We start from the raw sequence: 27,385 nt of genomic DNA, 5'->3' as shown, positions 1-27,385 counted from the left end.
GTGGCGGAGGGCGAGAGGGAGGCCGGCGCTGAGTGCCAACGGTGCTGTTGACCCCCTCCCTCACCATCCCCCCCAGCAACAAAAGAGTATCGCGTCCATGGAGAGCATCATGGACTCCCTGTGCAAGTCCGGGAGCCTGTTCGAAGTCACGGTCCCAGACTATAAGCAGCTCAAAGCTTGTCACAAGGAGGTCCGCCTGCTGAAGGAGCTCTGGGACATGATCGTCATGGTGAGGCGGATGGCAGGCACCAGGTGTGGACGGGGCAGGCCAGCGCCACGGGGACCCGAGGACGGGGCGGCGGGGGGACGGGTGGCTCTGCGCCGGCCGCAGCCCAGCACCCGGATGTCGGGGGGAGGGGGCTCTGCGCCCCCACTGCACCCCAGCGCCCAGACGAGGTGCTCCCGCTAGCCTCCTGCCGCTCGGATGCGACGGCGTGGCCGACGCGGGCACCCCCTCTCGAAGGGTAGTGCACGAGCTCCTGGGGGCTCCTGCTGCCTCTCCTCCCAGCTCCCCCGTTTGCAGAGACGCGTGAGCCTTCTCTCTCATTCTCGGGATCGAACTTGAGGATCTTTGTCAAATCCTCCTCCCCTGCGAGAGGGAAAACCATCACGCCTTTATACGGAGCCGAATCTTCTCCGCGAGCTAATCTGGGGAGAACTGCTCTCCCGGCGTGACGCAGGGCTCCCGTACGGAAGCACCCTCTGTCTCCTCGTTTAGTTCCTCATTCAGGATGGCAGAGGTCGATGTTGAAGATGACCGCACTGAGCCCACGCAGTGCTTACACAGGGGGAGGCGTCTCTGGAGTCACAGGCTCTCTTACGACCGCTCCTAACAAGAGCGGACACATGCTTACTTTCCACACTTAGCTGAACTCGAGTCTCTTGCGTCGGAAGGCCATCCCAGCAGGCAGCGGTAAAGCCAGAGAGGACGGGTGGCCGCGCTTCCCCTCGACAAACACCACTCAGCACAGACTAGAGCCTACGTTGCCCGGGAGGGAACAGTAAGCGTTTACAGCCAGAGTATTTCAGGGACAGCTCTCCAGACCGAACTGGCCAGGACGCTTCTAGGAAAACAGGATAGAGAATAAGCTTAAACCTTCCAGAAAGAGCCACTGATGTGATTGAGGTTTGCCTCTGAGCATAGCTTCCAGGCAGGTTTCTTGTAAACACCCCCACCTCTCTCTCGTTCGGTAACAAGTACTCTTGTCCGCCCGGGCCTCCCTGCCTCAAGTGCCCGTGCCGATAATCTCGTCGCTTCGATCCCAGCTACGCATCCGTTTTCAGCCCATCCCAGACCCAGAAGATCTGTGGTCTTCTGTCGTCACTGTTGGTAGGGTTTTTCCCAGGGGAACATCCTGTGTCTTCCGGTTTCTTCTAACACGTTGTCACCAGTCAGTATAAGCCAGGTTACTCTGCACTAACAAACAGCCCTGAAAGACAGCTCTGTGTTGTTAACAACAAAAGCGTATTTCTCTTCCGTGCCGAATCCACGCGCTGGTTCTAAGCAGCCCTGGGGCGGCTCAGAGATCCGAGCTAGGTAGCCACACGCGTGTCCGTGATTGCCAAGGCGACAGAACTCAGAGTTGTAGCCCTGGCAGTGAAGTGCCTCTGCCCTCAAGTGCCAGGCATCACTCATGTTTTCCTGGTCGAAGCACGTCGGGTGGTCCTGTTAAGTAGAGGGGCCTTTGAGTTAAGAGTCCAACTTCGGCTCAGGTCTTGATCTCAAGGTCCGTGTGTTCGAGCCCCGCGTCGGGCTCTGTGCTGATGGCTCGGAGCCTGGAGCCTGCTTCGGATTCTGTGTCTCCCTCTCTCTCTCTCCCTTTCCCCCGCTTGCCCTCTGTCTCTTGTTCTCTCAAAAATAAACAAACATTTAAAAAAAAAAAAAACAACTATAAAAAAAATAGAGCAATAACGCCCACCATAGGACACTGCCCAAATCTATCTTAACTGCCGACTTCTAAGTTGTATCCGTACAACTCGTCTCCCTGCCCCGGCCCCCGCCACCCTTGTATCTGTCCACCTGACCACCCTCGCTGTTCCCCGGGGGGCCACGGCAGGAAGGTAACCCGGCCGTCTTCCCGAACCTTCAGTGAGCTGTCCCCACCTCAGGTGAACACCAGCATCGACAACTGGAAGACCACCAAGTGGAAAAATATTAACGTTGAACAGATGGACACAGACTGTAAGAAGTTTGCCAAGGACGTGAGGTCCCTGGACAAGGAGATAAAAGCTTGGGATGTCTTCGTGGGGCTGGACAACATGGTGAAGAACACCATCACGTCCCTGCGTGCCGTCAGCGAGCTGCAGAACCCCGCCATCCGGGACCGCCACTGGCACCAGCTCATGCAGGCCACCCAGGTAGTGCGCTCGGCGGCCGGCCGGCCTCGCCGCGGGACGGGCCGGCCCGACGCGGGCGAAGCCAGGCGTGGGCAAGGCCGGCTTCGGGTACTTGTGACCTGGACCGGTCACGCGGGGGGGGGGGGGGGGGCTCTGCGCGCAGAGGGCCCCCGTGCTGCGTGCGGCGCTCTGCTGTGGCCGTCTGGGAATTCCTAATAATTTTTTAACAAAGGGCCCTATCGTTTTCATTTTGCACCGGGCCCCGCGAATCCGGCAGTCGGTTTCGGTTGTAAGTTGACTGTCCACAGGGTTCCGGAAGTTCGGCTCGGATGAACAGCTCTCCTGGCTTCCCCGTGCACCCCGGGACCACAGAGCCCTAGCGTCCTAATTTTCCCAGGGGTGTCCCCTAGTCGGGGGGCTGTTATTGGCATCGACATCCGCAGGAGGCAGATAGGAACAGTTCCCACCGTCTGCAAGCATTGAACAAAACTATATTGGACAGCAACTCTGCAGAGGCCCCACAGCGGTGCCCAGGTAGAGAGAGAGGGAATACACAGCCTCTGTTCTCAGGGAAGCGAGATGAGGATAGCACGAGCCATCATATTCGGGATCCCCGAGTGGGATTTTCAGCAGCGATTCTGAGTTTAGAGGAGGCATCCTCTCCGAGGGCAGGGAAGGACAGAAAAGGCTTCGGGAGCAGGTGGGGTGTGGCTTGAGCCTTGGGAGAAAGACACACAAGACGACCAGAAAGGCTGTCCGGAGTCCTTGGGTGCTGAGACCACAGCTTTTCCAGGCCACTGGCCAGCAGCTTCATATGCCCACCCAGGCGCCCCAGGAGAGATCCCTGGCCGGCGATCAACAGGCACCTAAGACGCCCCAGCCGGGGACTTAGTGAAACCCCAGCAGCTATTTTCCCAAATGTGATCGGGAGACGCTCCGTTCTATCGGTTGGTTAAGCCAGTTCCCAGAGGGGGCTCAGAAGCGGTGTCGGGAAATGTCCGTGTGACGGCAAGAACGAAGGAGAGGGCGTGTGGAAGGGGTTTGAGGACTGCGTGGCACAAGGCCAGCACCTGATTCTGTCACTAGAGCGACAGTGCCCGAGACTCAGCTCTGCCTGCTACGAAAACAATGGCGAGTAACGTCAATAGCATTGATCCCTGAGCAGGTGCGTTAGCGTCCTGGGGCTCCTACAGCAAAGAACCACACACCGGGGGCTTCCAACCACAGAAACGTGTTCTTTCGTGGCTCTGTGGCCGGAAGTCTGAAATCAGGGTGTGGGCAGGGGTCCCTCCCTCCGAAGGCTCCTGGGGACAGTCCTTCGCCGCCTCTTCCAGCTTGTGGTGGCCCCAGGCGTTCCTTGGCTTGTGGCTGCCTCCCGCGTCCCACCAATCTCCGCGTCTGTGACCACATGGCTTTCTTCTGCATTTCAAAGCCCTCTCCTCTCCTCTCCTCTCCTCTCCTCTCCTCTCCTCTCCTCTCCTCTCCTCTCCTCTCCTCTCCTCTCCTCTCTCTTATAAGGACGCCTGGGTTTAGGTGCCACACAGATAATCCAGGATGATCTCATCTCAAGAGCCACTCACCCAAGTCACGGAGCCCGTCAACGGTGGCACAGAGCTCCCGCTCGCTCCCCCCCTGCAGCCCGGATTACTTGCTCACCTGCCTCTCTCCACAAGGCACAGAGATGTCTGTCCCGTGCTAAAGGACCTGATGCGGAACGTGCCTCTCCCCCCACCCCACCCCCCAGGTGAAGTTCGAAATGTCAGATGAGACCACCCTGGCAGATTTACTACAGTTAAACCTCCACAAATACGAGGACGAGGTCCGGAACATCGTGGACAAGGCCGTGAAAGAGTCGGGGATGGAAAAGGTATTTTTTTTTTTTTTTTTTTTGTCAAAAGCAATGTTGTTCGTATGGGATGATGCTCAACCTGACCCACCAGCCCACCACCTACAAGCATGGGGTCCAGCGGCCACTTAACACAAAAACAAAAGCTTGGTGGGCTTTCTCTTAACCGACGCCCCCCAGATACTTCCAGAATTTATTACCGAGGAAAAGATCCTATCCCTCCACCCAACTCCTCCACCCCGGCTATACTTCTGTCTCCTGTGTGCAATGGTGACACTTTTTTTTTTTAATGTTTTATTGATTTTTGAGAGAGACAGAGACAGAGTGCGAGTGGGGGAGGGGCAGAGAGAGAGGGAGACACAGAATCGGAAGCAGGCTCCAGGCTCTGAGCCATCAGCACAGAGCCCGATGCGGGGCTCGAACCCACAAACCGTGAGATCGTGACCTGAGCCGAAGTCGGACGCTTAACCGACGGAGCCACCCAGGCTCCCCAACAATGGTAGCACATTTAAAACTGCCCCGAGCTCTCTCCTCTCATGGAGCACCCTTGTTTGTGGCTTTGGAGGAGAGGTGGAAGGAGGGAAGGCAGGAGGGCTGGCCACTGGCTGGCTGGGGCAGTCCCGGGACACAGGGACACTGGGGAGGATTCCCTCTGCAGTTCAAACCTGTCTCCTCACCTGCTTGGCGAGTGTCAGTTGTCGCGTTTTGGCTTTCTCTGAGCCATAATTCACATGCCGTCGCACTCACCCATGTAACGCGTACAACTCAGTGGCTTTTGTCTCTCCATAGATGTGGGCAAGCATCATGTGGTAGAATTATTCCACGTTGGGACATTTCCGTCAACTCAAAAAGAAAGCCACGCCCTCTAGAAATCCCCCCACCTTCCCGTACATCCCTGTCCCTCGTCTAAGCCACCAAAAACCCACCGTCCCTATGGATTTGCCCATTCCACCGTCTCGTATGAACGGGGTCACGCAACGTACGGCCTTTTCCGTCTGGCTGCTTTCACGTGGCGTGATGTCTTCAAGGTCCATCTGTGTGGGAGCGTATGTCCGAACTTCATTCCTTTTTATGGCCCAACGGCCTGCCGATGACCTGTTCGTTTTGCCTGTCTGTTCATCTGTTGACGGACAGTTGGGTTGTTTCCCCCTCTTGGCGGCTGTCAGTGTTGCTGGCGTGAACGTGTCGGTCTTCTCAAAGCAGGGCTTCGTCCCGTGTTCCAGAGAACTCCGGGTCCTTCTCGGCCCCTCCTGCCAGCCGCTGAGGGAGCCCGTTTCTGTGTCCCCTGGAAGGTTCTGAAAGCCCTGGACAGCACCTGGTCCACCATGGAGTTTGAGCACGAGCCGCACCCGCGCACGGGCACCATGATGCTGAAGTCGGACGAGGTGCTGGTGGAGACACTGGAGGACAACCAGGTCCAGCTGCAGAACCTGATGATGTCCAAGTACCTGTCCCACTTCCTGAAGGAGGTGACGAGCTGGCAGCAGAAGCTGTCCACGGCGGACTCCGTCATCTCCATCTGGTTTGAGGTCCAGAGAACCTGGAGCCACCTGGAGAGCATCTTCATCGGCTCAGAAGACATCCGCGCCCAGCTGCCGGAGGACTCCAGGCGCTTCGACGGCATTGACCTGCAGTTCAAGGCGAGCACAGCCTTCTCCCTCCTCCCGGGCTTTTGCGGGAACGGCTCTGCGGAGAAAACGCGGCTACTGACGCTCTGCGGGGCGGGGGGGTCCCGTCTCTTCCCAGGCCCTGATGGAGGAGGCGGTGAAAACGCCCAACGTGGTGGAGGCCACCAACAAACCCGGCCTCTACGACAAACTCGAGAATCTGAAGAAGAGGTGGGTCCCCACGCCTGTCCGGGTGAGAGGCGTCCTGGCTGCAGGGACCTGAGCCATCGGCCCGCGCCCCGCCCCCTCCCCGGGCCATGACAGAGCAAACCCCCCTTCCTGGGGGCTCGTGCTCTCGGCCACAGGGTGCCACGCTGGCCACGCAGCATGTGTCCGGCCTCAGAGGAACTCCCGCAGCGTGTCAGGTCGGAAGGTCTGAATGAAACGGGCTGCGAGCCGGGCGTCTCCGGGGCTGTCAGCCCAGTGCGGACGGGGCTGGGCTGGGCTGGGCTGGAGGAGGCCTTCCCAGGACTGGGCCTCAACAGCCCCCTTTCCTGCCCCCTCCTAGCCTGGCCGTGTGCGAAAAGGCCTTGGCGGAATATTTAGAGACCAAAAGACTGGCTTTCCCGAGGTTCTACTTTGTCTCCTCGGCTGACCTCCTGGACATTCTCTCCAACGGAAACAACCCCGTGGAGGTAGGTGGGCCCCGGGCGGCCCTGTGCTCGTCCCCTCGGCAGCCCTGGCTGGGGTGGAGGCGTGTGGGTGCACGTCACCTCCACAAGGCCGTCCGCGCCAGAAACTGCTGGGGGCCCGGCCATGACCGCGTCACTGGACGCGTCTCAGATCCTGTCCCATACCTCCCGTGCCTCGTTGTCCTCATCTGGAAGATGGGTTGGAGGCCCGGGGCTTGGTGAGCCGCTGCTTCTCAGAGACCCGCCCGCTGGCTGGTCCTAACAGACCCCAGGCCCCGAGAGCCAGGAGGAGAGGTGTCCTTGAGGCTCTGCTGAAAGAGAAAAAGGTAACTAACTAAGCAGGTGGGGGAAACGACTATATTTCACTATACTTTCCTTGAATCGTAAAGTCACAGGACGGCGCGGGGTGGCCCAGGGACACGGCCTTGTCAAGGAAACGGAATCTTCCGGAACAGACCTTTGTCTCTCAGTGCCGGCTCCCGCCTCAGAGCCCTCCGCTGTGCCCTTGGTTGGTCACGCGTGTTTGGTCATCACCGATCAGAGGAGGGGGAGAGAAGCAGGCCGCGTGCCCCCCCCCCCCCCAGTCCCTGGTTCACCTGACCCAGTGTCTGCCCTGTCCCGCCCCAGGTGGGCCGTCACCTGGCCAAGCTCTTCGACAGCCTGTGCAAGCTGGAGTTCCGCCTCGATGACGACAGGAAGCCTCTCAAAGTCGGCCTGGGCATGCACAGCAAGGAAGACGAGTACGTTCACTTTGACCAAGAGTGTGACCTCTCGGGGCAGGTGAGCGCCACGGGCACATCCACGCTGGAGGGACAGCGGGGACCTCTGGCGGGGGGTGTCGGCACGGCCGCCGGCCCGTGACGGTCCTTCTCTCGAATAAAAGCTTCACCAGCTTCCTTACAGCATTTCCAGAAACGCCTGCCTGAAGCGTATCTTGCGAGCCAACAGCCAGAAGAGGAGGGGTGGGGAGGGGAGGTTTCTGACACAGTCCAGCTGTTCGAGGGCTTGTGGGGGGACCGCCTGGAGGGGCCCCGAACAGTCAGATCTAGGGCTTTGACCAGAGAGCTCTCCTCACCTCGGGCGGCCCGTTGCCTTCTCTAGCCTCCCTGAGAGGCCACCTCCTGCCGACAGAAACTTCCGGCAGCCCCTTGTCCACCACCCCCCACCCCCGTCTCATTGCCCAACTCAGCAACCAAATGGGATTTCGACATCATCCTAAACGAAATGTAGCTCAGAGAAATTCGCTGGGGGAGGAAAGAAGAAGATCTCAGGGGCGCCTGGGGGGCTCAGTCGGTTAAGCATCCGACTTTGGCTCAAGGAAAATCAGGACAAGGTTGGCAGGGCTGGGGCAAGAGCCAGTCACGGAGGCGTGTTCAGACCCGCTTCCCCCCCGGTTAGCTCCTTACAGACACAGTTGGCCTGCACCATCTTTAGTCTAAAAGAAAAACCAACCTGATTGTCCTGTTTCCACCCCGCCCCCCCCCCACCGCCACCCACCTACCCCACCCCCGCCAGCAATGGCTACTTGAGGGCTTGTATTTCCAAATACAAAGAAGGCCCGTCTGCAAGTTTGTCCCACGGGACCACCTTGGGCCCTGACACGAGGCACCTGAGGAGCAGCCAGAACATGCCGGGGACCCGAGAGGACAGACGCCATGTCTCCCAACATCAGTAGCACCCCAGGGGCCCAGACATAGCCAGTCTTCTAGAATTTTCTCTGAATCCCCTCCCCTGTCTGCCTAGAGATCACATGCACGCTTGAACACCCAGCCCAGTGTGACAAGTCTCCGGGAGGCGGGGGGGGGGGTGGGTGCGGGGAGCACCACTGGGCTTCCCAAGTGTATTTTGTTAAGCGGGTCATTCTTCCTGCTCTGCAAAAACCTTGACTTTCCTACCCCTGGGGTGACGACCACTGGTACTTTTTTTTTTTTTTTAATGACAAAGCGAGTCTTTGGAGCTAGCTGAGCTCAGGGCCCGTCAGGTTAGTGTGGCTCCCGTCCCCAGGTGGAAGTCTGGCTGAACCGAGTGCTTGACCGAATGCGCGCCACGCTCCGACACGAAATTCCAGAAGCCGTGGTGACGTACGAGGAAAAGCCGAGGGAGCAGTGGATCTTTGATTACCCAGCCCAGGTCTGAGGCTCGGGTGGCGTGGGGGTGGCTGTGTTCACCTGCCCCTCGGTCAGTCCAACCGGTAACGGCCTATCTGGCCGGCAGGGACTGTTTTATCAGAAGTGACGCTCACAGCGCGGGCGACGGGGGGGCCCCCGTCTGTTTTCAGATTGCGCTCACGTGCACGCAGATCTGGTGGGCCACCGAGGTGGGCCTGGCGTTCGCGAGGCTGGAGGAAGGCTATGAAAACGCCATCAAAGATTACAACAAAAAGCAGGTGCGTGGTCCCGCGGGTCCATCCGAAGCACTGCCGAGAGATTTCCAGAGGCATCCGCTCTGCGGCTGTGCCCTTGCGGGATTGCCCTACCCGTCAGTCGGCCAAAAGCGCTCCAGTCTTGGCAACCCGCAGTGGTTCTGCCCAAAGGAAACCAACCGTTTTAGAAATACGTAACTTTAGGGGCGCCTGGGTGGCTCAGGGGGTTAAGCATCTGACTTCGGCTCAGGTCATGATCTCACAGTTCGTGGGTTCGAGCCCCGCGTCAGGCTCTGTGCTGACAGCTCGGAGCCTGGAGCCTGCTTCCGATTCTGTGTCTCCCTCTGACCGCCCCCGGGCTCACTCCCTGATAGCGATAGTACTCGCTATCAAGAATAAATATACATTAAAAGAAACTTATTAGAAACGGATAACTTTAATTTTTTGGTCTGCAAATCATCAAAGGCTACCGTGAGCCTTTTTTGAAAGATTCTTGGATCTTCTAGTAAAGTTTGATGTTGGAAATATAAAAAAAAAAAAAAAAAAAAAATTAATTGATTTAAAATCATTTTAAAAAATAAGCAAATAGAAAGATTCTTGGCTAGGGGTGCCCGGGTGGCCTCTTCGGTTAACCGTCTGACTCTTGCTTTCGACTCAGGTCGTGATCTCACGGTTCGTGGGATCAAGCCACACATGGGGATCTGTGCTGACAGCACAGAGCCTGCTTGGGATTCATTCATTCGTTCATTCCTTCCTTCTCTCTCTCTCTCTCTCCCTCCCCCCCCCCCGTCCACAATAAATAAATAAATAAATAAATAAGCATTTTCTTAAAGAAATTTCGAAACTAAAGATAACTTTTTTACGTGAGGAAAGCTACCCATAACCCCCCCCCACCTGTTGTGCCAACCGTCAACGACTCGTATGTACACTTCTGATCTTTTCACGTGTATGTGATTGACTTGCACATAAATAACACACACACTATCTGCAGGGCTTCAAAACCCCCCGTTTTTACTGAATACCCACCATCTCCCCGTGGCACTAGATTTTTCTCGGGCTACGTCATTTTTAGAGCCTCCGCGGGGGGCGCCTGGGTGGTGCAGTCGGTTAGGCGTCCGACTTCAGCCAGGTCACGATCTCGCGGTCCGTGAGTTCGAGCCCCGCATCGGGCTCTGGGCTGATGGCTCAGAGCCTGGAGCCTGTTTCCCATTCTGTGTCTCCCTCTGTCTCTGCCCCTCCCCCGTTCATGCTCTGTCTCTCTCTGTCCCAAAAATAAATAAATGTTAAAAAAAATAAATAAATAAATAAATAAATAAAAATAGAGCCTCCGCGGAATTCCATCAGGGGCTGCTCTGCTTACCCCGGCCCCCCCCCCCCACACTTGGGGGATATGAAGAACTTTCTCTGCGCTCCCTGTTTGTAAGCAAAGGCGTGCCGGTCGTGCCTACCCTACCGTCCCCCCCCCCCCCCCCGGCCGTGAGCTCCCAGGGGACCCACGCAGCCAGGCAGGGTGGGGGGGTGGGCATGGGCAGCACGTGGGGTCCCAGCCGAGGTGCCTCTGCCCCTGCAGATCAGCCAGCTGAACGCACTCATCACCTTGCTCATTGGAACCCTCACTGCCGGCGACAGGATGAAAATCATGACCGTCTGTACCGTCGACGTGCACGCGCGGGACGTGGTCGCCAAGATGATCACGGCCAAGGCACGGGCGCTCGGGCAAGGGTCAGGTGTTCGGGGACCCCAGCCCCCCGTTCGTGCCTCTTCCTGGGGAGGCCGCTCTATTCCTGGTGGCAGCCACCTCCCCCACCCCCCCGTACCACCCCTCCCAACCCCATCCCTCCCTGAGACTCACCCCTGGTAAGCAGTCAATCCGGGGGGAGGGGCTCGCTCGTCAGCAGGATTGGGCTGGGGGGGATGGGGTGGGGTGGGACCCTGCAGGAGGGACAGGGACCCTTCCCGGGTCAGCTGTGGCTCCCACACTCCGCCCTCCTGCCGCCTCCCTGCAGGTGGAGAGCTCCCAGGCCTTCACCTGGCAGTCACAGCTCCGGCATCGCTGGGACGAGGACAGGAGACACTGCTTTGCCAACATCTGCGACGCCCAAATCCAGTACTCGTACGAGTACCTGGGCAACACGCCGAGGCTGGTCATCACCCCGCTCACGGACAGGTGAGGGCACTGGCGCCCGTCGCTTCCCGAGCAACCGGGAAAGGAAACCGCCTGCTTTCTGCGGACCCTTCCCCGTGCTCCCTCGCGCTGTCAGACCCGAATGTCCCCGCCCCCGGCCCCCCGTGGCTGACGGAACCAGGCGCTTGGGTCAGGGAGGCCTGCGTTCCGACTCAGTCCTGCCGCCCGGTGGGGACACCCAGCCTCGGGCGCCGTGTTCTGGACCGATCACTTCACTAGCCATGCGGTCTTGGGGGGGTGGCTTATCCTCTCTGGGGGCCTGCGGCGGGGGGCGGGGGGGTGCCATCTTACGAATGAGCTTGTGGAAGAAGGAGCGATTTAATGAGACGAAGCACTCCGACCGGCCAGGAGGTGCTCAGAGCGAGCCCTCCAAGATGGTGAGGTGACGGTCACTGGTTTACTCCGCCCTGCGGTGGGCACAGCGTCTGTGCTGCGTCTGCCCCAGGACGGTGCTGGTTCCTGGGCCGCGTCTCGTGCGCTGGCCGGGCCGGTCCCTGTCCCTCCCTGGCGCCCAGCAGGTGCACCATGGGCACGACGAGCTGACCCTATGGTGAGAGGAGAGGGGGCAGCCGTGGGGTCGCTGCACTCGGGATGATCAGAGGTCCCTTACAGATGCTACATAACCTTGACCCAGTCCCTTCACCTGATCATGGGCGGAGCCCCTGCCGGCCCCGCCGGGACGGGAAAGACCGAGACCACCAAGGATCTGGGCAGGGCCCTGGGCACCATGGTGTATGTCTTCAACTGCTCTGAGCAAATGGATTATAAGGTGAGCTCCCAGGCCCAGAGGGGGCGGCCAGAGGCCCCCGTGGGGACCACGTACAGCACCCTCCACGCTCCAAGCGTGTTCTAGGCATCTGGACACTGCAGGCCGAACCAGGGGAGGAGAGGCCCCAGGTTCCCGGTCTGCAGAGTCTCTGTACCCAGCAGGCTCAGCAGTTGTGTCCCTGCTGGCCGTCTTGGCCCTCCCGGGAAGCTGGCGCCTCCTGGATGTGACTAACATGTCTGGAAGAGGCTCCTAGGGTCAGCATGCCCAGCCCCGAATGTCCTGACCTGCCCTAGGAGGGGACCTCCTCCCAGCCTCGGCTCTGAGCTTTCCCCCTGGTGGCTGGGGGCACCTGTGTCGTGGTTCATCCAGCCTGGGGCTTCCGGGTAAAAGCAAGTCCAGGCAGGCTTAGGAGGGGAGCTAGAGGCCAGGCCGGGCCCCGCCAGGCCCTGGAGACTGTGCAGAATGGTGTCAGTTTTCTGAGGGCCCCGGGAGAGTGCATACCCTCTTGGAGGCCCCGTAGAGCAGCTTCCGACAGGAGGGCTGGGGGTGGGCCTGAGGCCAGGAGCCTGGGCCTGCGGGGGCCTCCAGTCCCTTCCCCACCCGCATGCGAGCCCCGGGGCCCGACCCTCCTGAGGTGGCACCAGCAACCTCACCAGCAAGGCCACGGTCCACGCCAGCCTCTGTAGTCCGGAGAAATCAAACCTGAACCCGGACGCCCCAGAAGGAGCGTAACACTCCCTGGAGCCCTCGCAGAATCCCTGAAGACTGCCGATCACCCAGCTGAGGACTGAGGTGCCAGAAGCATCTGGAAGAAACTGACACTCACGCCCCACCAGCCCCTCAGAGAGAAGCCCCCTCCCTTGTGTGCAAGAAGGACATTGCACGAATGCGCTTGTCTGAACTGTGCAGCTGGGGCAGGGGGTGGCAGGGCAGCCCCCGCCCCAGGGAGATCACCGGGGCAGGATGGGCTCTCCCCAGCGGCCAGCTCCACGCGGTATTAGCCCCGCCTGAGGCAGGGGCGCCGGCCCTCCGCCTGCCTTCCTCTCCCCAGGGCTCCCTTCTCCCCTCTCACCCTCTCTAGTCCTGCGGCAACATCTACAAGGGCCTGGCCCAGACGGGAGCCTGGGGCTGTTTCGACGAGTTCAACCGAATCTCGGTGGAAGTCTTGTCGGTGATCGCCGTGCAGGTAGGGCCCCGCGGGGCTTAGTGCGCCGTGCAGCGAGGGGTGCTGTGGCACAGAGACGGGTGGTCTCCCCCAGGGCTGTCCCTCGGGGGCCCGGGGTCCGGGCAGGCACACGGAAGCGAAACCAGTGAGCATCGGAGAGAGCGGCGTGTACGTAACCGACTGCAGGTGAGGGGCTGCCGGAGTTTGCTTGGAGGCCGGGGACAGAGTTCTTTGTAACAGGTGTCAGTGCAGGATGCGTTAGAGAGCGGTGCTTGGAGGGGAGGGGGGAATCTGCCCGTGAACTTCGGGAATGCACCACGGGGGGGCGCTGGGGACGAGGTGGGGACAGGATGCTCAGGTGGCGACAGCCCTGTGTGCCCACTCCACACTCCTCCAGTGATCCCACACACGCAGGAGGTGAGAACCACGGGGCTCTCTCCGGGGAACTGAGGCCAAGCTGGGGGTCCAGAAGCAACTTTGCATATTCCAAAAGGCCCCGGAGGTCAGGCTGTTGCTGGTGCACAGGACCCCCACCCCCACCCCCAACCCCACCCCCACACAACAGACAGAGAAACAGACACAGGTCCCCGGAGCCAGGCCTTCCGGCCAGCACACAAGGCTGCGAGGCAGAGCGGGGGGCGCAGAGGGGACCCCGGCCCCCCTCCGCTCGAGACTCACAACCTGGGCGTGGGGCCCGGTTGAAACTCACTGATTGGACTCCCCAGCTCTGCGCTTGGCAGGGATCGGAACCCTCTGTGTTCAGTGATCGGAACCACCTCCTAACCCACAAGATGGTTTTGAAGGCACAGGCTGGCCCGCAGGATGGGAGGTGAACGTGGGTAGCTGACATCCTCCACTGTTACCCTCCTGACACAGAGCTGTCCCCGAGCCCTGAGCCAGGGGCCAGGAAGGCAAAGAGGGGACGAAGGGCGATGCCTTGGGGTGCCCCCGGCCCCAGTCCACCAGTGCAGCAGCAGTTACTGCCCCACCCCCTAAGTCGGTCACTGCACCCCAGAATGTTTTCTGACTCGAATGGACCAGCAGGGACCGGCCCGGGGTGGTAGCTAGAGGCTTCGCGTGGGGTGGGGGGGAGCCCTTCTGGAAGGGAGCCCTGCGCTGCGGGCCAGCCGGGGAGGAAAGGCCAGGACCGAGGGCGGGAACTTTGCTGGGAAGGCGGAGACTCTGAATTCAAGTCCAGGTGGTTGGAAGGTTTTAACCGCGATCGTGGGGCGCCCTCCAGTGGTGGCGCGCGGCCTCGCAGCTGCTCTGCCGGGGCGGAACGTCAAACCCGGCCAAGGACCCCTGAAGTTTAGAGTTCCCCCAGGGCCGGCTTTCTTAAAGACTGTCTGACACAGAGGTGGCTCTGATCAGTGCTCCCACGCGGCACTTCCAGGGCAGGAACGGGACACACGGAGCCGCTAGGAGGTGAACACCACTCAGCGATAGTGCAGAACAAACTCTGAGGCAGCTTCGCCCTTGGGGGACGGGGGCGGGGGGGGCGTCCCCGGCGTTCTGCTGGGTGACATCACGTTACACGCCGCACGACACCCTGGCGTTCTGCTGGGCGACGTCATATTACAAGCTGCACGATCCCACACAGCATTCGTGAAATGGCAGGGTTACAGCAGTGGGAAGCCAGGGGCCAAGGAGAAGGTGGGGGCCGGGGGAAGTGGGGCTATGGCTATAGAAGGGCACGTGAGGGGTCCTCGTGGTGACGGCAATGTCCCTTGTCTCGACTGTCTGTCGGTGTTGTCCTGCTTGTGATGCTGCACTGCTGCTGTGCCAGATGTTACCACTAGGGGGCGCCGGGTAGGACACGCGGGGGCACCCGGGCATGTGCTCCGCATTGTTTCTGAAAACTGCACGTGAGTCTAGTGTCTCAAAATGAAGTTTCATTACAAGGAGAGAAAACAGGGCCTGGGTGGCTCAGTCGGTTAGGCATCTGACTCTTGATTTCAGCTCAGGTCGTGATCTCAGGGTCACGAGATTGAGGTCTGAGCTGGGCTCTGCTCTGGGCATGGAGCCTACTTAAGACTCTCTCTCTCCCCCTCTGCCCCTCCCCCCTCAAAAAGAGAGAGAGAGAGAGAGACCAGGAGCGTCCTCTGCAAACTCACAGCCATGCACTTACTTTATCACAGATGGAGATCCAGCCTGAAGAAGCTGTTCATTCCCACGCGGACGTGTCTGTGTGCTTGTTTAGGTAAAATGTGTCCAAGATGCAATTCGGGCCAAGAAGAAAACTTTCAATTTCCTGGGAGAGATGATAAGCCTCATCCCCACCGTGGGCCTGTTCATCACCATGAACCCTGGCTACGCGGGACGCACCGAGTTGCCCGAGAACTTAAAAGCCTTGTTCAGGTGCGTGGGCAGAGGGGAAGCTAGCCCAGAGCAAGCTGGGGGCCAGGGGAGGCCGGGGACACGGGGCCCCCCAGTCGGGGAGGCGGGGGGTCTAGCGGGCAGGGCCCCCTCTGAAAGTAGACGGCGGTCTTCCCTCTCTGCCTTCCTGGGGGGCACGGGGCACGTGCCCTTCGGTGGAAGGCAGGGTTCAGAGAAGAGTCCGTAGAACAGGTGTAGGGCCTGGCGACAGCCCGGGCGGAGGGCAGAGGGCATAGGAGGAACCAAGGAGGTGGAGAGTGGAGGGGGGCTGCTGGGAGCCCACCCCCTCGGCCCCGAAACCCTGACGCTGCGGGCTGCCTGGCAGGTGAGGTGCCGGGCTAGCTGACCAACCATGGGGTGGCGGGAGGAAGACGGGAGAAGCCGGAGGCCCACCCCGCCGATCTCCCCCCAGGCCCTGCGCCATGGTCGTCCCCGACTTTGAACTGATATGTGAGATCATGCTGGTGGCCGAGGGCTTTCTGGACGCCCGCCTGCTGGCCAGGAAGTTCATCACGCTCTACACCTTGTGCAGGGAGCTCCTGTCGAAGCAGGTGCGAGCTGACGGCATCTGGGGCCCGCAGGGCGGCTGGGGGGGGTGCCCTCCGGGCCGGTCTGGGGAAGCTGCCCGAGCCGGAAGACACGCTCACGTCCGCCGCCCGTGCCTGCCCTCCCCAGGATCATTACGACTGGGGCCTGCGAGCCATCAAGTCCGTGCTGGTGGTGGCCGGCTCCCTGAAGAGGGGCGACCCCAGCCGGGCAGAGGACCAGGTGCTGATGAGGGCGCTGAGAGACTTCAACATCCCCAAGATCGTGACCGACGACCTGCCTGTGTTCATGGGGCTGATCGGGGACCTCTTCCCTGCCCTGGACGTGCCTCGCAAACAGGACCTGAATTTTGAAAAGGTAGGTCCTGGCGGGCCCTCGGGTCCAGCCAGGAGGGGGGTGTCGCGCCGGCACCTCCATGGCAGGTGCGACGGTGGGGCACGCGGCTCCCTCTGCCAGAGAGGCCCCCTGGAGCCACGAACGGCCTTCCAGCCCCGGGGGGCCCCTCTTTCAATGCTGGGGGCCGGGTCTCCCGGGGGACAGGAGAGGGCTTCGGGCAGGTCTGTCCCCCGCAGGGGTGCTCGGGAGAATCACCGGCAGGGCGAGCGGGCGAGCGAACACAGCCACGCCGGGGGCCTCCCTCACAGTACCCCCTGCCAGGCAGGAAGTCCCCCTCCCGCCAGGACCGCCTGGTTCCCGCGCCCAGCACCCCGCCCTGTGCGCGCCTCCCCAGATCATCAAGCAGAGCGTCGTCGAGCTCAAGCTGCAGGCGGAAGACAGCTTCGTGCTCAAGGTCGTACAGCTCGAGGAGCTCCTCCAAGTGCGGCACTCGGTGTTCGTCATCGGGAACGCGGGCAGCGGCAAATCCCAGGCACGCCGCCCCCCACCCCCATCCCCCCGCCCCCCCCCCCCCCCCCCCCCGCGCAACCCTCGCAGGGCCTCGTCACCTCCCCACACCCCTGGGGCAGCCGCAGCCCTTGTCCTGGGTCCTCCTCTCTTCCTGCTCCTTCCCCCTGGACACCAGCCACCTGGCCCTCTGTGGCCAGTGCCCCACCCCCACCCTCCTGTTCCCTCCTGCCCCCCTGTGCAAGCCCCCCACGTTCCTGTCCCCTCCTCCCCCCATGTGAGCCCCCCCACATTCCTGTCCCCCCCTGTACCAGCTCCCCACGTTCCTGTCCCCACCTGCCCCCCTGCACCAGCTCCCCACCCCCCCTCCTGTCCCCTGCCACTACCTGGCATAGTGAGAAGCAGAAGGTGGCGGCCAATATTACTCACATCGATAACATCGGAAGATTCTAAGCCAGCCAAGTGTCCAGCTGGCCGCCCACAGGATGGGTTCCCGTGCTATTAATTCAAGATCGTTTCCAAAGTAATAACACGGGGGACGCTCACAAGTTATTTTTAAAAAGGCAGAAACTGTATGAACCCAGTCTTCTAAAAGGAACATATACATATGTATGCATTTTTAACGTTTATTCATTTTTGAGAGAGAGAGGGAGAGGGGAGGGACAGGAAGAGGGGACAGAGGATCAGAAGAAGGCTCTGTGCTGACAGCCGACGCGGGGCTCGAACTCAGAAACCGCCAGATCATGACCTGAGCCGAAGCCCGATGCGCAACCGGCTGAGCCCCCCCAGGCGCCCCACACGTATGCATGTTTATGTCTGCACGCACACACGCACACACACGCGCGTTCACGTGAACCACCGACAAGTGTCCTCAAACACCCTTTTCTCTGGGTGGAGGGATGGCGGGGAGTTTTCTTCCGCGAGCGGGGACGGACTCCACCGTCAGGAAATCGCTGCGAGTTTTCCCGAGCTTAGCCCGGTCTCCGGGCACGCGGTGCTCCGCTGTCCGCGGATGGGAGCGCCTGCGGTCCCCGTCCCCGGGTTACTTGCCTCGGCCACCGTTCGGGGGACGCACGCTCACCCGTGTGTCGGCAAAGCACAACAGTCGCGGAGCAGGAATTCTGCCTGGGGTTCGCCGGAGGCCCCCGCAGCCCTCGTGGAGGGCACCTTCCTGGGTTTGGTGCCGGAGTGGCCGGGCCCCCGAGCCTGGTGTGAACACCCACCCCCCCACCCCCCCCCCCACACCCAGGTCCTCAAGTCTCTCCACAAGACCTACCAGAACATGAAGAGGAAGCCGATCGCTGTGGACCTGGACCCCAAGGCAGTCACCTGTGACGAGCTCTTTGGGATCATCAACCCGGCCACCAGGGAGTGGAAAGACGGTAGGAGGAGCCGGGTCCGGGCAGGCGGAGTGGAGGCGGGTCACCAGCAGGCGTCCCAGGGGCACCCCGGCCCTGCTCACCCACCCCGGCCCTGCACACCCACCCCAGCCCTGCAAACCCACCCCGGCCCTGCTCACTCACAGGCCTTTTCTCCACCATAATGCGGGACCTGGCCAACATCACTCATGATGGCCCCAAGTGGATCGTCCTGGATGGGGACATAGACCCTATGTGGATCGAATCTCTCAACACCGTCATGGATGACAACAAGGTTCAAGGGGCTCCTGGATTCTAGAGCTAACCCTCAAAGCCTGGCGATGGCCCGGAGGGGGGCAGGGGGCTCACGGAAGCACGTCACCACCTGCTGCACACAACGGACAGAACCTTCCGTAGACTGGCCCTGGGGAGTGAGACGGAACCTTCCGTAGGCTGGCCCTGGGGAGTGAGGGTCTGTCTGGAACGGCAGCAGCATGGGTGCAGGGCACAGATATGGAAAACTTTCTTGCCTAAATGGCATGTGACATAACGTGGCAGGACGTCTAACATCTTGGAAGACAGAAACAGAATTCAGAATGATCTAGAAACAGCGGAAGACGACGATTCTTACTTGGGTGGAACAGGGAACACTAGAACTCCGGGAGGGGGGGGGGCGGGGCCACGCTTTCCAGAAGCAAATGTGGTATCACAGTGATGCCCTACGCGGTGCTCACTTCGAGAAGCCTCCTGTGTTGTCTGGGGGTGGGACAGGTGTCAGGGACATCTAGGGAAGCTGGCTGGTGACGAGCACAGGTGCACGGGCCCTCTTTGTTCTGAGACGCCCCGGTGTGACGAACCATCAGGACAATGGCACGTCGGCCGCTGAAAACCCACAGGCCTGACCCCCTTCCCAGGTCCTCACTCTGGCCAGCAACGAGCGAATCCCCCTGAACCGCACCATGAGGCTGGTGTTTGAGATCAGCCACCTGAGGACGGCCACCCCGGCCACCGTCTCCAGAGCCGGGATCCTGTACATCAACCCCGCAGACCTGGGGTGGAACCCGTGAGTTGGGTTTTCGCTTTTCCGTTCCAAACTGGCAGAGAAAGGCGAGGCTGGTGGCGTTTCCGAGTCGCCTGTGCGGGCGTGCGGGCATTCGCTCAACAAATTCCGCACGCGGGGCCTCCCCCGGGCCCCGGGTCACGGCAGCGGAAGGACCGGCGACAGCCGTGTAAACACGAGGTGACTAGCACACGGCCCCGTGCGCCGGGAACCCTGCGGGGAAGCGTTCCCGAGAGGAAGGCGCAGTTTGGGCTGACACCTGGCGGGAGAGGAAGTTTTCCAGGCGGACAGAAAGGCAGGGAGCTCGCCGGGCGAGAACCAGCCTTGACGGGAACGTGGCGGGGCGGGGCGGGGTGGCTAGAGGGGGAGGTTCCGGGGTCCCGGTGGCGGCCGGGTGTCCGTGGACGGAGCGTCAAGCCTGAAGATGCTCTTGGCAGGAAGGAGCTGATACTGGACCGGCCTGCGGGGCCCACACGGGGGCCCTTTCTGGGGTGAAGAGGGCCGGCCACGCCAGGGGACGATGGGTGACCACTGGGGGCAGGGAGGAAGGGACAATGTGAGAAATGCTCAAAATCTTAAGAAATGGAAGATCTGGCATTGATTCGGGGGCCCGAACCCAAAAGCAGAGTGTTGGAGGGTCTGGTTCCACCCAGAGGCCCCCAGGGAGCCGGCGCCCCAGGCCTTTCTCCTGGCTGCTGGTGGCTCCGGGCCGCCCGTGGCCACCCTTGGCTCGTGGATGCCTCACCCGATCTCTGCGTCCACATCCACATGGCCACCTTTCTGTGTCTCTTGTGGTCTCCCCTCAGTCCCCTTTTCTTGTAGGGACAGTCATGGGATTGGGGCCCGCCCTCATTTCGGGATCCTAACCTTGACTACATCTGCAAAGACCCTTTTCCAAAGAAGGTCACATTTATGGGTCCTGGTGGACATGTGTTTTGGGAGCCGCTACACCACACGTGAGAGTTTCCAGGGTGGGAAGGCGAGGCAACAGGAGGGAGGCGGAGGGTTTGGGGGCACCGGAGGGGGGTGGGGGGTAGGAAGGAGAGAGCCGAAAGGAAGTCTTGTGCCAGGAGTGGTTCTCGAGGCCCCCGGAGGAAGGACCAAGCCGGTGAGCGGCTGTTTGGGGACGAGGTGGGGGGGAAGTGAAGAGGGCAGGGGGCCAACACGCGCCCCCCCGACCCCCGGGAGGAAGGCATCCCTCCCACGGGGACAGCAGTGACTTGAGGCCGGGAGACCGCAGGGCACATCCCAGAGCAGGAAGGGGAGCAAGGTTTCCCCCTGGGAGCCGGGCGGGGGCTTACCACGCTTTGCCCGCGGACACAGATCATGGAAAGGATCGGTCTGTCATTCTGGACAATCCAGGGTGCAGCGGGGCAGACGTTTTAGCTGCTGGTCCTCCGTCCTGATGGAGGCACGGTAGGAATCGGAGCCTGTCCTCGGGGCTGCGGATGCCAGGCTAGCCGTGTCTGGTGACGTGAGCCCCCCGCTTCTGCCCCATCCTGGAAATGATGCGCTCGCTGACCCACGAGGGGGCCGGACGCTGTTTATGCTTTAGGCAGGGCACTTAGCGCTCACGGCAGGCCAGGCTCCCTTCTGCGGGCTCTAAAAATATCAGCCCAGGCAGTCCTCACTCCCACTCAGAAGTGAAAAACCTGGGAGCCAGACACGTTGAGTAACTCGCCCAAGCTGCTGCTGGCCGAAGTGGATTCAAGCCCAGGCAGCAGGCTCCAGAGTCTGTACCGTCACCCTTGGGGTGGCCCGCTTCTCAACAACCCACGCCAGCAGCGGGTGGACACCAGACAGGCCAACACAGGTCCTCAATGGTTCCCTATTGCATTAGTTTGGACGCCTCCGTAGAACGTGACAAATTCATCTCAAACTAGCTAAAGCAAAAAAAAAAAAAAAAGGTTGGCTCAATTCACCAAGCGGTGCTTCAGGCACGGCTGGATCCAGGAACTCAGATGATCTAATGAGAGGCGCCTGTTCCTCTGTCTTCCCTTCCCTTCCTATCCCCCTCCCCCTTTCCACACAGACGATGTGAAATCTTTCTCCTCCCCTATGTCCAGCTCTGCCCCCATCAGTAGTGGCTTCATCTGGGGTAGCGAAGATGTCTCCCAGTCGTTCTAGGCTACAGGACCCCCTATGGCTAGAATGCCAGAGGCAGAGCGCACCCCCACGGCCCCGCCACCCCCGTCAGACCCTCTCAAGGTCTGCGTCTGGCCGCATCACCAGGCAGGAGCGCCAGAGTCACTCAGAGGCGCCGGGGATGTTCACCAAGGGGAGGGAGGCCACGCGGGCCCGCCACGGTGGCCCCACCACCCGGTGCCCCCCGTCTCCCCCAGGGTAGTGAGCAGCTGGATTGAGGGGCGCAAGGTGCAGTCGGAAAAGGCCAACCTCATGATCCTCTTTGACAAGTACCTGCCCACGTGCTTGGACAAGTTGCGTTTTGGGTTTAAGAAGATCACGCCCATACCGGAGGTCACGGTCATCCAGACCATCCTGTACCTGCTGGAGTGCCTCCTCACAGAGAAGAGCGTGCCGCCCGACTCCCCCAAGGAGCTGTACGAGCTCTACTTTGTGTTTGCCTGTTTCTGGGCCTTCGGGGGGGCCATGTTCCAGGACCAGGTGAGCGGCCGGCCCCCCCCCCCCCCCCCGGGGAGCCAGCCGTCCAGGCGGGCCTCTGGGCGTCCCTAGCCGGGCTCCGGTTTGCTTTTCAACAGCTCGTGGACTACCGAGTCGAGTTCAGCAAATGGTGGGTCAACAAGTTCAAGACGATCAAGTTCCCCTCGCAGGGAACCATCTTTGACTACTACGTAGATCCCGACACGAAAAAGTTCCTGCCGTGGACAGAGAAAGTGCCCTCCTTCGAGCTGGACCCCGACGTCCCGCTGCAGGTGCCCGCCCCGGGGTGGTGACAGTTGGGGAGCGGGACTCAGCGCCCCGTCTCACACTTCGTGACGGGTCACCGAACACACACGATTTTCAACAGTAAACCCGGGGACTTGGCAAACCGTTGGGTCTGCAGGTTAGCCGGGAGGTGGAAATCAGAGGTGCAGGACGTCTGAGGGTCACGACTCCTCCCCCCCCACCCCCGCCCCGGCCCAGGCCTCTCTGGTGCACACCACAGAAACCACGCGTATCCGCTACTTCATGGATCTGCTCATGGAGAAGTCGTGGCCGGTGATGCTGGTGGGGAACGCAGGCACGGGCAAGTCGGTGCTGATGGGGGACAAGCTGGAGAGCCTCAACACCGACGACTACCTCGTGCAGGCCGTGCCCTTCAACTTCTACACGACCTCGGCCATGTTGCAGGGTGGGGCCGGGGCCAGAGCGGGGGTGCGGGGCTGCGGGGTGGGGCTGGGGCCAGGAGGAGGGGTGCAGGGGTATAGGGTGAGGCTGGGGGCAGGAACAGGGATGCAAGGTGAAGCTGAGGCCAGTCTGGGGTGCAGAGTGAAGCTAAGGCTAGGAGCCAGGGGTACAGGATGGGGCCGGGGCCAGAGCAGGGGTGCGGGGGTGCGGGGTGGGGCCGGGGGGCAGGCTAGGGTGCAGGGTGGGGCCGGAGCCAGGAGCAGGGGTGCATGGGTGTGGGGTGGGGCCGGAGCCAGGAGCAGGGGTGCATGGGTGTGGGGTGGGGCCGGGGCCAGGAGCAGGGGTGCAGGGTATAGGGTGAGGCTGGGGGCAGGAACAGGGGTGCAAGGTGAGGCTGAGGCCAGTCTGGGGTGCAGAGTGAGGCTAAGGCCAGGAGCCAGGGGTACAGGATGGGGCCGGGGCCAGAGCAGGGGTTGCGGGGGTGCGGGGTGGGGCCGGGGGGCAGGCTAGGGTGCAGGGTGGGGCCGGAGCCAGGAGCAGGGGTGCATGGGTGTGGGGTGGGGCCGGAGCCAGGAGCAGGGGTGCATGGGTGTGGGGTGGGGCCGGAGCCAGGAGCAGGGGTGCATGGGTGTGGGGTGGGGCCGGAGCCAGGAGCAGGGGTGCATGGGTGTGGGGTGGGGCCGGAGCCAGGAGCAGGGGTGCAGGGTATAGGGTGAGGCTGGGGGCAGGAACAGGGGTGCAAGGTGAGGCTGAGGCCAGTCTGGGGTGCAGAGTGAGGCTAAGGCCAGGAGCCAGGGGTACAGGATGGGGCTGGGGCCAGGAACAGGACTACAGGTGGGACCAGGGGCAGGAACAGGGGTGCAAGGTGAGGCCAGGGCCAGGCTGAGGTGTAGGGTGAGGCCAGGGGTATGTCAGGGTACAGGGTGGGGCTGGGGCCAGGAGAAGGGGCAAAATAGGGGGCCAGGTTGAGGTGCAAAGTGGGACGGGGCCAGGTGCAGGGGTGAGGGGCGGGGCCAGGGGCAGGAGCTAGGGGGCGGGGCAGGGCTGGGACCAGGAGAAGAGGTGAGGCCAGGGAAAGGGGTGCATGCAGTAGAGGGCCAGGTTGAGGTGCAGAGTGGGACTGGGGGCAGGAGCAGGGCACAGGGGGGGCTCAATGACCACGATGGGTCCTCACAGCCCCGTCTGGACACCCCCAGTCACGCTCATCCCAGTGGCTGGCCCCTTACCGCCACATTCCCCATTATCCCTTTTCACTGAAGACCCAGGGACTGGCCAGGGTCCCCTTTGCCGGCCACGCCCCCTCCACTGGCCTCCGTCCTCAGAGGAGGGGGGATGGGAGTAGTCGCCAGGACCCCTCGTCCCAGAGCTCCTGGACAGATCCCACCGGGAGCTCCCGCCACAGCCAGTCTGGGGTGGCCCCAAGGTTGTCCAGGCGCAAGGTTCCTGCCGCCTGCGCCTTGGACCCTTGATGCCCAAGGCTCCCGGCTTTGCTCCTGGGGGTGACGGAGTCGAAGCCCACCCATCCTCAGGGCCCCCTCCAGGGCCACTGCCCAGGCCACGCCACCTGGTGCTGGGGACCACGGGCCCCGTAGGACCTCCCTCCAGGATGTACCAGGCATGGTGGCAGCTGGCTGGCTCCCTTCTCCAGGGGTTCTGGAGAAGCCGCTGGAGAAGAAATCCGGGAGGAACTATGGTCCGCCAGGCACCAAGAAGCTGATCTACTTCATCGACGACATGAACATGCCCGAGGTGGACAAGTACGGGACCGTGGCGCCCCACACGCTCATCCGACAGCACATGGACCACGGGCACTGGTAAGCGGGCGGTGGGGCGGGGGCTGCGGGGAGGGTCCAGGACCAGGATGCAGACCGGGCCAGAGGAGTGCGCCTCCTGCGAGGCTCGGGACAGCCCGGCCTCCCTCCGCCCCTCGCTCACACGGGCCCCCGTTCACAAGACACCCACGGTAACGGCACAAGCACCATCCGGCATTAGCAGGACGGGGACAAGGACTCGCAGAGGCTGACGGCGGATCGGTATCCGGAGCGTGCCAGGAATTCCTGGAAACCAACAACAAGCAATGACTCCCAGCGGAGAAAAACGCATAGTGGGGGGGGGGGCGGTGCGGGGAACCCCAACAGGTAAGAGGCACGTGAAAAATGTAACCTTTCGGCTCATCCGAGTCCCTGCAAGTTTTGTCAGGGAAAACGGCCAGCCTATCTGAGAATCGTCGTTGTCATTATCATTCATGATTAGAACGACCCGGGCCAGGCACCCCTGCCCTGTGTCGGGTCTCCGTGCGTTAGCGCATTTAGTCCCCGTGCTGGTGCAGGGCATGGGGCGCTGGGCCGCCTTGCCCGGGGCGGGGGGGGGGGGGGGCCGATGCTGCTGGACGGCAGAGCTGGGGCGGAAGCTCACGCCTGCACGCTGAGCCACCCCGCCGCCTCGTTTCCAGATTTTCCTTGAGGACAGGAAGTGAAATCGGCCCGTTCACATATAAGCAACACTCATGGCGGGTTTCGGTCACCACGTGCGAGAGACGATGGCGGGCGGGGTGGGGGCCGGTGGCACGACTTTGGGGGGGGTCTCCCTCGCGCAGGTACGACAGACAGAAGCTGACGCTGAAGGACATCCACAACTGTCAGTACGTGGCTTGCATGAACCCCACCTCCGGATCGTTCACCATCGACCCCAGGCTCCAGGTGGGTGGAAGCCAAACTCAGCTTGTCCCGCCGCCGTGGGGTTGAGGTCTCAGAACAAGCACATCCCCTACAGTATTCGGGACACGCTTACTCATCAGGACAATTGTTTGTTATTTACCTAAAGCTCAGATTTATCTATTATTTTTTTTTGTTGTTTTTTTTTTAATGTTTGTTTATTTTTGAGACAGAGAGAGACAGAGCATGAACGGGGGAGGGTCAGAGAGAGAGGGAGACACAGAATCCCAAGCGGGCTCCAGGCTCTGAGCCGTCAGCACAGAGCCTGATGCGGGGCCTGAACTCACGGACCGCGAGATCGTGACCTGAGCCGAAGTCGGATGCTGAACCGACTGAGCCTCCCAGGCGCCCCTCTGAAACTCAGATTTAGCAGGATCTCCCATACTAACGTCTGCAACCCCATCCAGGCAGGACCTCGCTTCTGAAGGATCTAAGCGGATCCTTATGATTTCGTTCGATCTCACCACATACGAGGCCCAAGGAGGGAGACCGTCCGTTCTGACCATGCCCGCGAGACACTAGGTGACGGGGGCAGAGCCTGCGCCCCCAGGCAGGCAGGCAGCCCGGGCCACCAGCTGGTCCCCCCGGGGCCGCCTGACGGGGATCTGTGGTTGTTCCCGGCAGCGCCACTTTTGTGTGTTTGCCGTGAGCTTTCCGGGCCAGGAGGCCCTCACCACCATCTACAACACGATCCTGGCCCAGCACCTGGCCTTCCGCTCGGTCCCCACGGTGGTTCAGAAGATGAGCGCCCAGCTGGTGACCTCGGCCCTGGGTAAGCTGACGGCTCATCCCCTCCCCTCCGGTCAGGAAAACCTCCTGCTTCATGGGGCTGATGGCTTCTTCGTGGTCTCCCCTGGCAGATATGTTACTTATACTTTTAAAATCAATATTTTTAAACGATGCTATGTTGCAGCAGGAGATGTGATGAAATCCAGCGGCTTGAGGGGAGGGCGGGGGTAGGAAATTCAGTGTACGAGGAGTGATTTACACGTCAGTAGGGCAGCAAGCCTCCCTCTTCGGCCGTGCAGAACTTCTTACTCAAACTGTCACCACCTTGTACTCCATTTGCCTTCGAAACTGTACCTTAAGCTCTGCCCTTCCTGAGGCCGTTAAGAGCACCTAAGAATCGATGTATCTTTTTCCGGTAACAGCCCTGCATCAGAAAGTCACTGCAGTGTTTCTTCCCACCGCCGTTAAATTTCATTACGTCTTCAACCTGAGGGACCTCTCCAGTATTTTCCAGGTACTGTTCTTTCAGCCCTCTTCTGGCCAAGTCCCTGATCCGTGGGTGCTCTCCTCCTGTGCTGCTCTCAGGAGAGAAAGCAAAGCGACCTATGGACCGATGACAGCAATGATGATGGGGCTGCGTGTGTCATTACCTTGTTGTTTTGCTTGCCTGGTTGCATCTCCCCCCTAGAAGTGTGGACCCCATGCAAGCAGGGCCTATCTGGGCCGTGATCCCCGAGCCCCAGAGAGGGTCTGGAACGTGGTAGACTCTCCTTAAGAACCTGTTGGACGTGCCCGGGGCACTCGGTCGGCAAACGGCTGAGCCAGGACCGGACACAGGCAGGCTTGCGGCGGATCCCCGGCCCGTAACTGCCCGCCCTGTGGCCTTCGAGAGTCTGGTTCCCCCTCGTGGCCAGACTCGTCTGTCCCTTCTCCGCCAGCCACCCGGTTAGAGAATGAAGGCATCGGCCCTGTCTCGGGAGGAGGATTCCCCCACATCTCTGCCCGCGACACAGCCTCCGGGATGCACGTGGCCTCGGCCATCCGTGGCTTGGCAGATCACCGCCTGGGGAAGTGACCACTCTCTCGCGTCAGCTGCGTACGGCACCTGGCTGGCCTCCGTAGTGCAGCTGACGACGCTGACCGTCCCGTGCCTGGGGCAGGGGCTCTTATTCTCCACAGCGGAGATCCTGAGGGTACCGCTCGACCTAGTCCGCCTCTGGCTGCATGAAGCCGAGAGGGTGTATGGCGACAAGATGGTGGACGGGAAAGACCAGGACGTGCTGCGCAGAGTCACGATGGCTTCCACCAAGAAATTCTTTGATGTAAGTCAAGCCACCAAGTCCCTCTGATGAGCCCCGACAGGCTCTAGGAGGGCAGGGTGCCTGGGTCCCGCCGATAAGGCGAGCCCTCTCGGAAGGGCCCCGACGTGAGCGTGCGAAGGACCGCGCCGGGTCCCTAGAAATGACTCGGTCACACGAGTGTGTGTC

General features: G+C 61.3%; 1 protein-coding gene across 1 annotated transcript in view; it reads left to right on the top strand.

Moving 5' to 3' along the window:
* DNAH17 (dynein axonemal heavy chain 17) overlaps nucleotides 1-27,385 on the top strand; it is a 102,333-nt gene that overhangs the window by 39,152 nt on the left and 35,796 nt on the right. Inside the window, exons 25-52 of the mRNA XM_086688184.1 lie at nucleotides 77-229; nucleotides 2,110-2,358; nucleotides 4,082-4,204; nucleotides 5,476-5,823; nucleotides 5,930-6,021; nucleotides 6,359-6,485; nucleotides 7,110-7,262; nucleotides 8,487-8,612; nucleotides 8,761-8,868; nucleotides 10,415-10,546; nucleotides 10,851-11,011; nucleotides 11,642-11,798; nucleotides 12,880-12,984; nucleotides 15,164-15,321; nucleotides 15,752-15,890; nucleotides 16,015-16,242; nucleotides 16,616-16,753; nucleotides 17,978-18,110; nucleotides 18,254-18,381; nucleotides 19,001-19,149; nucleotides 21,489-21,771; nucleotides 21,867-22,040; nucleotides 22,252-22,459; nucleotides 24,104-24,269; nucleotides 25,052-25,154; nucleotides 25,794-25,941; nucleotides 26,321-26,412; nucleotides 27,059-27,220. Of these exons, the coding sequence (XP_086544310.1) occupies nucleotides 77-229; nucleotides 2,110-2,358; nucleotides 4,082-4,204; nucleotides 5,476-5,823; nucleotides 5,930-6,021; nucleotides 6,359-6,485; nucleotides 7,110-7,262; nucleotides 8,487-8,612; nucleotides 8,761-8,868; nucleotides 10,415-10,546; nucleotides 10,851-11,011; nucleotides 11,642-11,798; nucleotides 12,880-12,984; nucleotides 15,164-15,321; nucleotides 15,752-15,890; nucleotides 16,015-16,242; nucleotides 16,616-16,753; nucleotides 17,978-18,110; nucleotides 18,254-18,381; nucleotides 19,001-19,149; nucleotides 21,489-21,771; nucleotides 21,867-22,040; nucleotides 22,252-22,459; nucleotides 24,104-24,269; nucleotides 25,052-25,154; nucleotides 25,794-25,941; nucleotides 26,321-26,412; nucleotides 27,059-27,220 (4,443 nt within the window). The remainder of the gene's footprint in view (nucleotides 1-76; nucleotides 230-2,109; nucleotides 2,359-4,081; nucleotides 4,205-5,475; nucleotides 5,824-5,929; nucleotides 6,022-6,358; nucleotides 6,486-7,109; nucleotides 7,263-8,486; nucleotides 8,613-8,760; nucleotides 8,869-10,414; nucleotides 10,547-10,850; nucleotides 11,012-11,641; nucleotides 11,799-12,879; nucleotides 12,985-15,163; nucleotides 15,322-15,751; nucleotides 15,891-16,014; nucleotides 16,243-16,615; nucleotides 16,754-17,977; nucleotides 18,111-18,253; nucleotides 18,382-19,000; nucleotides 19,150-21,488; nucleotides 21,772-21,866; nucleotides 22,041-22,251; nucleotides 22,460-24,103; nucleotides 24,270-25,051; nucleotides 25,155-25,793; nucleotides 25,942-26,320; nucleotides 26,413-27,058; nucleotides 27,221-27,385) is intronic.

This window comes from Puma concolor, chromosome E1, assembly GCF_028749965.1.
Source record: "Puma concolor isolate L17-30 chromosome E1, mPumCon1.1.hap2, whole genome shotgun sequence".
NCBI lineage: Eukaryota > Metazoa > Chordata > Mammalia > Carnivora > Felidae > Puma > Puma concolor.
This window is presented reverse-complemented; position numbering and strand designations above follow the sequence as displayed.